The 12,500-nt window shown below is 42.1% G+C and overlaps 1 protein-coding gene across 2 annotated transcripts in view; it reads left to right on the top strand.

Annotated features, from left to right (window-relative positions):
* b3gntl1 (UDP-GlcNAc:betaGal beta-1,3-N-acetylglucosaminyltransferase-like 1) overlaps positions 1-12,500 on the top strand; it is a 38,467-nt gene that overhangs the window by 14,566 nt on the left and 11,401 nt on the right. For both annotated transcript variants that reach the window (XM_036557089.1, XM_036557088.1), the window contains one exon: positions 5,096-5,191. In XM_036557089.1, the coding sequence (XP_036412982.1) occupies positions 5,096-5,191 (96 nt within the window). The remainder of the gene's footprint in view (positions 1-5,095; positions 5,192-12,500) is intronic.

The following is a 12,500-nucleotide window of genomic DNA, read 5'->3' as shown; positions in this document are numbered from 1 at the left end:
TTTGGGATTTCTTTCTATGGTGAAAAGCAGAAAAACACAACCAACTTCCAAGACTGAACTGTAGAGGGGTGGGAAAATTTCCCAGCAGAATTCTGAGAAAAAACGGAAAGTGAGTCTCCTAAAAATCTATAATGAAGGTGAAAAGTGATAATTGCTATTATACTAAGTAATATTTAGGCTTCTGTGTAAATTTCTGTTCCGTTTTGACTGCAAACGATGAAAAGGTGGTCTCTGAATTTTGCACAGAACTGTGTATGTATATATGAAGTGGAAGCCCCCTCTGTCCATATTCCTGCCCTGTCAGTGGAACAGTTTGGAAAAACCCTGGTGTGGAATGTGGGGGGATTTTGGAGGTTTGTTATTAATAGTTTTGGAGGTTTTGTGGCGGCTGCTAAAGGAATTAGAGAGCTTACTGCTGAGTGTGAGTCTGACAGTGTGTGTGCTGTTCAGCCATTCACTGCCAGTCAGAGAAGGAATGCAAAATGCAAATGAGCCCTCAGTGAGAAGGAGACAGCGTTAAGTGGATAGTGAGTCACCTACTGGTGCACTTTCTTAAAAAATAAAGGTGCTGAAAACAGGGCTTTTTGGAGTGATGCCAGAGATTGATTACACAGGTTCCATAAAGAACCTTTCAGCTTAGTCGTTTCAACCTGGATTTTTTAAAAGAATTGTCAATTGAAATGTACTTTAATGCCAATGTGAATGTCAGATTTATTGTCGAGAACACTTACAAACAACAGAAACCTGTAAAACAGGCAATAAAACACAGAATTTAGTTTAAAGACAATAAAATACATGTAATAACAATGTAACAACAACACAAAAGACAAGCAGCTCTCATACTGAATCAAAAGCCAAAGAGTAAAAATGTGTTTTGAGACGGGACTTAAAAACAGGCAGTGTAGCGACCAGCCTAACATGCACAGGCAACCAACTCCAGAGTTTGGGGGTCTATAACTGGAACGGCACAATCTTCCCTCTGCTGCAACCTTGATATAGGGACAGTGAACAGGAACTGGTCAGCAGACCTCAGTGACCGCGAAGGAATGTATGGTTGTAATAGGTCAGAAAGATGGAGCTAGCCCATTTAGGAAACCAAGGCCCAAATCTTCCTCTCTGAAATGGGACCCTCAAATAAAAAGAGCATCACTTCATTAACAGCTACTAGCGCTGCTCTGTAGGCGACCCTGCCAGTCTGCAGTGACAGCAGAGGAGGGTAAAGTTCAGCTCCTCACTGCTGGGCTTTAGTTACATTTAGGACATCATATGACTTTAAAGCATTAAAGGGGGGGGCACCCTTAGTTCTTTGGTGATATAAAGCTATTCGTCAGACTCTTGTTCAAATTTTCCCGTTCCACCTTAAATGGTGCAGCAATTCTGCACCATAATGTAACATCTCCATTTGAGGTGTAATGGGAAATTTAAGGACCGTAATACATTGAAATGACATTAAACTAAGATAATACAGTGTTTTTCATCATTTTTAACAGAGAAAATTCTCACACTTGTGGGTTTCTTTGGTCTCTTGTTCAGCCATCTTGCTGGTTTTTCTTTTTTCTCGTAACTCTCTGTTTGGAGTGTCTCTGAAAAACCTCCGTTTGGGGGGTTATGTAGCCCCAACACTTCACCAACAACAATCAGGACACCCTACCCCTAGACATGAACGTGCAAAACGGAGGGGTAGGGCTAAGTTGTAGGGGCGAGGGGTGAAATGGGATTGGGCCCAAAAATGTGCTTTTTCTATGGCATCATTCCCAAGAACCGTTTTTGGCAGCTTGATTTGGCGACCCGTGGCTATTATATGTGTAGTTGTTCTAGTTGTTCTACAGCATTTATTGATGGGGTTTATTCTGTAAGGACTCTTATTGTGAAGGCAGTGCTCTTTGTTCATGCCTGGACAACGAGAAGAGCTACAGTCAAGGCTCGGATGCCAATAGTCTGAAGCCTTGGTTATCTGTACGGTGTGGATCACGTTTATATATATATATATATATATATATATATGTATATATATACACGTACTGTGTCTCAGTACAGAGCCCTGGTATAGTGCTGCTGTGAGCTGTATGGTGCACTGGTTGACCAATAGGAGTGCTCACTTAGCTACCATGGACAAAAACAATTCTTGATTTGCCAATTTTGTGCTGGACGTTGGAAGAATTTAACTCCTCCAGGCCTTGAATGTAACAAAAGCAGTGCTGTTTTTTTTTTTTTTTAGTTCCCAGGAATCATTAGGCCTTCTCTGAAAGCCTAGAAGACCCCAAGAGTTCCCCTCTGCTAAAAACACCCCTTCTTACATAGTACATGAATCATATCTGACTCGTAGGAGAGAAATTGTGTGGGAAGTGCTGATTCTTTCATTTTTATACCATATTTGTGTTCATAAGTAGAAGAGAAGATGTTTTATTGTGATTTGAAGATGTTTTGCAAAAAAGGGAAAAGCATCCTTTACATTTGTGCCTGTTTTTTGTCATTATGGGTCAAAATTCCTCCAAGCAGATGTTTCAGGACTGTTCAACGGTTACAGGAAGCATTAGGTTGAAGTCATTGCTGACTTCAGTTGAGTTACTGTACTTTGGCCAGCAAAGACCTTCAACTCTCTGGGGTCTGAGGGCATTTTCCTAATTTTTGCATATATTCTTAAATTTGCCTTTAAAGGCACTTGGACACGACATGATACCCACATATTATATATCAAAATGTTCAGAACAGTCTCAGCTCTCACTGGAACGAGGTCCTTTTGACCTGGAGCACAGTGTAAAGAGATAATTGGGCCCAAAAGCCAAAAAAATGTAATCCAGGTTTAGGAATTCTTAATATCGATTATGAAAATATAGCTTTACTCATATGGATGACTTGTTTTGGGTATATTTTGGTTTTTCCATCTGAATTAACGTGACCGAATCGTAAGGCAAATTATTCAGTAACTGCATGAAATAAATGTAAATTTTTATTTTATTTTTATGTATTTTTTGTAAAAGCTCCCCTCAAATGAACAGAACATGTGTTTTATGATCACACATATTGCTATATGCTTACAATTTACTGCTGAAAGCCAAAAATCTTAGACGCTCTTTGTGTTATTTTACAAAAATAATTTTTCCAGAGCAGATCACTGAAGAGACGCCATCTGTTTATAGTTTATAGCCCAGATTTGAGGAAAAATGGGTCGACTTTCAGTAGAAAAACAAATGTTGAGTTCAACTTCTTTTATTATAAGTGTTTAAAATTACATCACCCATCTATTTGACTGGAAAGAAGACAGTTACAGCTCTCATACGACCCCCACCTTTAGAATGCAGCTTATGAAATATGAAAGTTATGAAGGATATGACGAAGAGCGTTTTGGAACCACCGGTGGTCCCAAGGAGTTCAAAAGGTTAAAATGGGTTTAAGTCTTAGGTTCACAAAATTAGTGGAATGTATGAATAGAATAGTAGATAAATGTTCTCATCAATGCTGTTTCTGAGGTGAGTGAACCAAAAATGAAGTGTTTTAAATGTGATGGGTCAGTCCTTAGCGATTTCCTGGGTGTCCATTGGTCAGTTTCACGCAAAACATAGACAGATACATGAATCTACCAATTACAAGCGAGATGCAGATGATTGACACACACATCCATAAACTGTCTAGCACCACTCTGTATATGAGGCCTCAGAAAGGCTTTAGTGTGAAAGCTGCATGGTTTGGTGAATCGATTCTCACTATTATTATAGTAAAGTGGTCCAGGATCAGTGATGTTTACTAACGGAGAGATGATGGAAGAGGAAAGAGGGTGAAGGGTAGCGGTTTGTTGGTTTGACCTTTGATCTCTAGGTCAGTGGCCACTGCTGGACTGTCTGGCGTCAGGCTGGAAAGAAGATAAGTACACGTTTGCTGCAGTGGGATGTAGTGGTCAGAGCATGTTATGAGTAACTGCCTGGCACACTCAGAGGTCAGCTGGCTGGCAATAGCTGTTACCACAGAAACGTCTGCTGTTGCCGAGGACGACGGAGAGGAAATGAGAGGGACTGTTTGTGTGCTTGGAAATATAAAAGACAGCTTGAGCTCGTTTTTAGGAGCTGTTTTCTGGAACAGCTGGACTGGAGCAAAAGACAGAAACTCTTAGTTGTGGCTCAATAGATAAAGTTTCACTTGTTGTTACTTTTGTTTGTCTGTATGTCCAGTTTTTAGATGTGAAGCACTTCATGGCGTGTAACTCACTCGTTCACTCACGTTTAGCAGGTTGACGTTTCTCCACAAGGGGGTGCTGTTTGCACCAATGGCTTTTGGTGCTTTATAGAAGTGGTGCTTTGTATTAATGACATTGTGGGCCAAATGTATGTGTGACCACAAGGGTCATTCCCACTATAATGATGTAGCATCAGCGTGAAGCAAGATACAGGGGAGAAAATTGGCATAAAAGCTCAGTACATCAGGCCCAACACTCTCAGAAATATAGGTACTAAACTGTCACTGGGGCGGTACCCCTCTTGTCTCTGGGGTGGGACCCTCAAGGGTCCATCTCAGTACCTTTAGTCAGGGAACATAACTGAACCATAATCCACTGAAATGATATGTTCTAAGCTGTACTGACTCCACACACCCCGTCTCGTCTCCAGGCTTTTATTTTACTGTTCTGTTTTAAAACATTCGGTTATGAAAAGGTACAAATACGAACTTTTCACCTGGAAACACTTATTTAAGGTTCACAATCAGACCTTAAAACCACTGTTGGAGCTTTGAGGGAACATTTGCATTGTTTGTACCTTGATGAATGAGAAATGTACCTAAACAGAACCTTTATTTCATTGTAAAATATAGTGTAAGGTGACCATCTATGGTCAAATGACATGTTGTATTGATTTTTCTAATTGAACATAAGCACGTCCTCTACAGAGAACACACTCCTGCACATTTGAATTCATAATTACTGTTTATTTGCTGAAATGAACATATTGAGAAAATCAAATGTACAAAGATTCTGGAATATTTAATATGTTTCATTTTTTTCTTTAGATGTTAAATGCAGCAAATAATATTCTTGCTGTGTGTGTGTGTGTGTATGTGTGTGTGTGTGTGTGTGTGTGTGTATGTGTGTGTCTTTGTGTGTCAGATTGTTGGTTGTCAGGTGCGTCGTGTTCCAGAGGGTTCCACAGAGCGATACACACGTTGGATCAACTCCCTCAGTCCAGAACAGCTCTATACACAGGTAACACACATACAGGCATAGATTTGCACTGAGGTTGAGAGGGACCGGCACCCCCCACTATTAGGCAGTGTTCATATTACCAGGCTGAAGTGGCACAAATCTGATTTTTTGCCTTAATGTGACTCAGATCTGATTTTTCAGAGCTGTGTGGACACAAATCTGATCTTTTGAAATCCGACCTGAGATCCTTTGGCCATGCTCATATTATCAGGCTGAAGTGGCACAAATCTGATTTTTTGCCTTAATGTGACTCAGATCTGATGTTTTCAGAGCTGTGTGGACACAAATCTGATTTTTTCAAATCCGACCTGAGTCACTTTCATATGTGGTCCTATGTTGGATACATTTCCGATTCGTGGCCATGTGACCTTAATGTGACGCTCATATCGGAATTCATGTGCTTTTTTTCCACTGCACCATCATTCAGCGTTACCATGGCAGCAGCGCTGAACAGAAGCTAAAGCCTGTAAACGGTGGAAAAGCAGCTCCTCTCACCTTTTTCTCCTTCGTCTCGTTCTAATAATGAAGCTGAGAGCTGATCAGTGTTAATGATCTTCACAGCGAAGCTCGTTCTGCTCATTAGTTTGTGCTGATGATGCTCGTGATTCATTCACATGACGTTACTGAGTAGGATGAGCTCATGAGGGTCATTTCAGGACGCCGGTTCGTCACATTAATGACAGATTTGAATCACTTACCTAAACGGGTGTGAACCATCGTGTCAGAGAGATCAGATCTCAGCAAAAAGTCAGATTTGAGCAATGAGGCTTGTAATGTGAATTAGCCTTTCACCTGTGCTCCTCGATCAGATACAAATCTCCAACAGTCCATGCGACCTTGAGAACACTGAGATCAGAATGCATGAGTTTGTTGCTGCACATGCTCCATCATTCAGGGTTAACGTGGCAGCAGCGCTGAGCCTGAAGTTAGTGCCAGTAAACGGTGTGAAAGCATCTGACCCTTTTTCACCTTGGCTTCGCTCTAATCATGAACAGCTGAGAGCAGATCAGAGCAGATTATCGTCAGGATGAAGGCCTGTTCTGCTGGTTAGTTCGTTGTTGATTATGATGTGCACACGCAGGTTATTTCAGGACACAGGTTCACTCACATTAATGACTTACACACTCGAATGTGAATCATCGAGCAATGAAGCTTGTAATGTGAACTTAGCCTTAGTCCAGTTTTGGTCCCCAGTTCTTTTGGAGTTTCAAGGTTGGGGTTTGGGTGGAAATCCAAAAATAGGACAGTAGACGTAGTATACGTTTCCATGGTTACATTACACCCATTTCTGTGGTTACACCACATCTGTTTCCATCATTACGCTACACCCATTTCTGTGGTTATTACATCTGTTTCCATGGTTCCATCACACCCATTTCATTGGTTACGCTACATCCGTTTCAATGGTTATGCTACACCCATTTCCATGGTTACACTACATTTATTTCCATAGTTACACTACATCTATTTCAATGGTTACACTTCATTTATTTCCATGGTTACACAACACCTATTTCAGTTGTTACCCTACATCTGTTTCCATGGTTGCACTACACCCATTTCCATGGTTACACTACATTTATTTCTGTGGTTACACTACATCTGTGTCCATGATTACACTCCACCCATTTCCGTGGTCACATTACATCCGTTTCCATGGTTACGCTATACCCATTTCCATGGTTACATTACATCTGTTTCCATGGTTACACTACACCCACTTTGATGGTTACACTACACCCGTTTCTATGGTAACATTACACCCATTTCAATGGTTACATTACACTAATTTCCATGGTTAAGTTGCAACCCTTATCTATTGTTATGTTACTCCCATTTCAGTGGTTATTCTACACCCATTACCTTCATTATACTACATCATTACCTTTGTTACGCTGCACCTATTTACTCTGTTATATGATGGTGATTTCCATGGTAAACTCAGTCTTTACACACTCCTGTCCCTTCTGACACTAAACTACAGCTGCAACTAAAACGTAAAGCCAATAAAAAAACATTTAAACACAACAAACACTCAGCCAAGACACAGGACACACACACAGTCCCTCAGTGATGGGTGTGTGTGTGTGTGTGTGTGTATGTAGTGTGTGTGTGTATGTAGTGTGTGTGTGTGGGTGTGTGTGTGTGTGTGTGCGTGTGTGTGTGTGTCTGTGTGTGTGTGTGTGTGTGTGTGTGTGTGTATGTGTGTGTGTGTGTGTGTGTGTGTGTGTATAGTGTGATTTATGTTATTTTCTTTAGAGGAAGTTTCTTTGATGGCCCTCCACCCTGCTGTGGTTCAGTGTGTGTGTTTGCGTCAGGATGAGGGCGTAGGTGTGCGTGTGTGTGTGTGTGTGTGTGTGTGTGTGTGTGTGTGTGTGTGCGTGTCAGGAAGAGCAGACTGTGTGTGTTCGGAGAGGTCGCGTGGCATGGGGTCAGGGGTCACTGGAAACAGGAAATGTACCTGGAGACTGCAGTTTCCACAGAGACGGGGTGGGGGTGGGGGTGGGGGAGCAGGGTCTGTGGTGTTAGTGTATCAGTCTGACTGGTGGAAAGTTTTGGACCTTATAACCTCATATCTCAGCTGTGTGGCTGTATTTTTCAGTTCATATTTTTACACCGTGTGAAAAGTGGTGCTGCTTTTTACGTTTAGTGTTTTCAGCTCGGTACATTACTGCCGTCTTTTCCTCTCGGTGTCATTTCAGTTTTTTCTTTTTCGTCCCCTGGGGTTGAAGAGCACTCAGTCATATCTGATTCAGTCATATCTCACTCCAACTGGAAGGTGTAAACTCAGCTCACTCAGCAAGAAAATCCACATCACTCGTGAAAAGTTTCCATGACAAAATAGGAAAGTAAGGCACAATAAAAGGGGCACAATATTTCAATATTTCATTTTTATATTCCAAACTGCCCATGCTTTTTTGAATATCTGATTAACTCCACTGGAATATTTAAATACTTTTTCAAATGAACGTATACACAGCACACATAAAGCACAGGCTATGTACTAGGGCTGTACTCAGGACCACCTCTGTAGAGTGCAATACAAGTTCAAGACCATGACCAGTCGAGACAGAGTCAAGACTGAGTCCAAATGAAAGTGAGGCAGAATCGAGGCAAAACCTAAAAAATCAAATCACCTTCAACACCAGGCCTTAATTCATTTTTATCTCCTTCCACTACGAACTACTGAAAAATATAACAGAAGGATTTTCTTTCTACCAAACAAAACTGTGTGAACAAAGTTAACTCCATTAGATTCAAATCGTATTAAAATATCTCCTCTTCTACTTACAAACACAAATGTTCTATTTATTGAGACTTTCTTGGAGTGAATCCAACCAAAGTCTGCTTTGAATGGAGCCAGCCAGTGCCAGCTCTGGATGAATCTAACCAGTGTCCACTCAAAAATTCCAACCAATGCATGCTCTGAATGAGTCCAAGTCCCAAGCCCATCAGTCTTACCATGCTTCATCCAGGAGGTCACAAAAGAACCCAGATGAACATCTAAAGAACTTCAGGTCTCACTTGCCTCAGTTAAAGTCGATGTACACGATTCCACACTAAGAAAGACACTGGGCAAAAATGGCATCCGTGGGAGAGTTGCAAGGTGGAAACCACTGCTGACCAAAAAGAACACAAAGGCTCGTCTCGCCTTTGCCAAAAATCATTTAGATGACCACCAAGACCCCCATTTCTGGACTGATGAATCAAGAGTGGAACTTTTTGGAAGACGCGTCCCATTATATATGTTATATAATATTATATATATCATATATGGCATAAAGCTAACATCGCATACCACCATAAGAACATCGTACCAACTGTCAAACATGGTGGTAGTGAGACGCTCTGGGGCTGCTTTGCTTCTACAGGACCTGGACGACTTGTCATAATTAATGAACGCATGAATTCTGCTTCTCTGTACTAAAATCCTGAAGGAGAATGTCTGCCCGTCAGTTTGTGACCTAAAGCTCAGGCGTAGTTGAGTTATGCAGCAGGACAATGATCTGAAGCACACAAGCAAGTCCACCACTGAACGGCTCTAAAGAAACAAAATTAAGGTTTTGGAGAGGCTGAGTCAAAGTCCTGACTGGAATCCCATTGAGATGCTGTGGCAAGACCTTAAATGGTCAGTTCATGCTCGAAAACCCCCCAAAGCAGCTGAATTAAAACAAATTCTGCAAAGAAGTGTGGGTCAAAATGTCTCCACAGCGATGCAGAAGACACATCGCAAGTTATCAGAAACAAAGCTGCATTTTGGGTTTACTCATGTTGTCCTAATCTTACATTAAAATTAGTTGGATGATCTGAAACACCTAAATGTGACAAATTAGCAAAAATAGAAGAATCACCCTCGACTGATTGCTTGATTGATTGATTGATTGATTGACATGAAAGAGGCTTACTGTGTGACTAAATGGATAAATAGAACAATAGAAATACTCCAAAAATGACTTGGAATTAAATCTCGCATTCACATCAAGGTCTTCCAGTAAAGTTCCCATAAACGCTTCACTACAAGATGGACTGCTGTATTTCTAATATCGAACAATGAAACATTTCAGTATTTCTGTTTATGTATTTTGCCCTTATCAGGGCTTTTCTCATTACAGTTTGCACTCTTTCCTTCCATCACCCCGTCACATGCTCTCCCCTCGCTGATTAAAAACAGTGTCGGGCTTCAGCAGGGTGTGTTTGCGCATTCCACACCAGGTCACCCACGCAGCAGAAACCGCTGCCAGAGGGCAACATCTTTAAACCATTACTGATTTACTCACTTCAAAGCTCTTCTATGGTGACAGCACTTAAGAAGGCTATTCAATTCCTACAACCTTTAATTTGAGGCTACAATATAAAAACGACCGAGGAGCTTTTGTTACAGAGGCGTGTATAGCAACTAGAACTCAGACCTGAGTCAAAGTATTGTCACTGTTGAGGCACAGTCAGAATGGGCAGATGTTTGCCCCAAACTGGACATTACTCTCCCCCCGTCACTCGGCATGATTCTAGGGTGTGTGTCTGATACATCAGGCATACTCTGCAGATTTTAAGCCTGTTTTAAGGTCATTTCTAAATTTCGGCTTCATCATTTGCTGTGCAGTGTGAGGAGAGTAGTGATGCCCACTTAACTGCCCAAATGAGCTCTGACTGAGCAGTCGGGTGATCTGATGGTTTTTTTTGACGTGTCAGAAATTGAGTAAGATTAAGATTAATTCGATTAAGTGACCCTTATTAGTCCCACAACGGGAGAAATTTCACCTCCGCATTTACCCCATCTGTGCAGTGTAACACCACATACACATTAGTGAACGCACGCACACTAGGGGGCAGTGAGCACACTTGACCGGAGCGGTGGACAGCCCTATCCGCAGCGCCCTGGGAGCCCTGGGGGTTAGGTGCCTTGATCAAGGGCACTTCAGTCACGTACTGTCAGCTCAGGGGATCGAACAGGCGACCTTCCGGTCACAAGGCTGGTTCTCCAACCTCCATGACTGGCCCCATAATGCTAAGTGTGTGGAAGAGGCCACGCTGGAGAATGCGGGCATTGCATTTACATTTATATTTACAGCATTTAGCAGACACTCTTATCCAGAGCCACTTACAAAAAGTGCTTTGTCTACTCGGAGAAGGAATCTTTGTTAGGTGTAAATAGATTAGAGTAAAGCTCGTCCTGAGCTCAGATACTGCTAGAAACAAAAGCCGATGTTGGTACCTAGAGAAAAGAAACAGAGTTAAACACGGCGCAATACAAAACATTTCAATAAGTACAGTACAATACATTACAATGAATACTTAACTCAGTGCTCACTTAAGTGCTGTATAAAGGGATGCATCTTCAGTCTGTGTTTGAAGACAGTGAGAGACTCTGCTGTTTGGACAGCCAGTGGGAGTTCGTTCCACCACCTGGGTGCCAGTACAGAGAAAAGTCTTGATGCTTGTCTTCCACTCATCTTTAAGGATGGCGGGTCAAGCCGAGCTGTACTCGAAGCTCGAAGGGCTCGAGGTACAGTTTGAGTTTTGACCTTTGCCATCAAGTCGGGAGGGGCTGGTCCGTTTTTGGCTTTGTAGGCACCAGAGTTTTAAATCTGATGGGTGCAGCTACAGGAAGCCAGTGAAGGGAGCGCAGCAGTGGAGTGACGTGACTGAACTTAGGGAGATTGAAGACGAGCCGTGCTGCTGCATTCTGGATGAGTTGCAGTGGCTTGATGGTCACATAGGAAGACCAGCCAAGAGCGAGTTGAAGTAGTCAAACCTTCAGATGACGAGCCTGAACTAGCACTGAACTGGGTGGCCTCTTGAGTGAGAAAGGGTCAAATCCTCCGGATGTTTTACAGGAGAAACCTGCATGATATGAGCTAAGAATGATTGCCTTGCCATTTGTGGCATGCCACCATTCCCGGGCTTGGATGATGACCGCGAGAGCCAGCAGGAAGGTAGAGCCTGAACCCTGAAGCGAGGATGAAGCCCTGCGAGGATGGCGGGGAAAAGAGAACTGCGAGTGGGTAGGGGACGGCGAGCCAAGCCCTTCTCTTGGACACCACACAGGCATCACAGCCTGCTTTTAGTTTTAGTACATAGTGTGGCACAAGTTAGCAAAGCTGCTGTAGCTCAGTTTGTCAGTGGCTGAATCTCAAATGGTTCCCTGTTTTCGTACAGTGTGCTATGCAAAGTTATGAAATCCTAGCTTCTGCACCTAAACTGTGTATTATTTGTCCAGCGCACGTGGCTGAATCCCAAATGGCTATTTGTAAATCACGTTAGTAATTATGCTCAGTACTCAGACGTGCAGCATGTTGTTTTGAATGAAACAGATTTGTTGGAAATTGTCCATAGACATGTCATATAAATTGCTCTGAGCATTTGCATATACATCGTTTTGTCCATTCACGATGGTGTATCCCAGGGGTCGCAACCCAAATATTAAAAAGAGCCATTTTGTCCTTTCGACAAAAATCAAAGCACCTTGGGATCACACTTTATGTCCATTTTACCATCTTGACTGTAAATATGTCTCAGTATGTGCTGATGTACTAGTATAGGCTAAAATACAATATTCTGCTTTAAACTTTAGCATAGCTATAGCCGCTTTTCTCGCATCTCCGGCAGGAAACAAAAACGGAATAGTTTCTTGTAAAATGTCTCTCAACATTCGACTTTTCATGAGGTTGAAGTCGCTTCTCATTCTCCAGCTTCTTGTTTGATTTTCCCGTTCCACCTTAAATGGTGCCTGAGGCACTAGAATGTAACTGCTGCACCATTTAAGATAGAACGGGATAATTCAAATAAGAAGCTGGTGAATGAGAAGCGA

This window comes from Colossoma macropomum, unplaced genomic scaffold, assembly GCF_904425465.1.
Source record: "Colossoma macropomum unplaced genomic scaffold, Colossoma_macropomum, whole genome shotgun sequence".
Lineage (NCBI taxonomy): Eukaryota > Metazoa > Chordata > Actinopteri > Characiformes > Serrasalmidae > Colossoma > Colossoma macropomum.
This window is presented reverse-complemented; position numbering and strand designations above follow the sequence as displayed.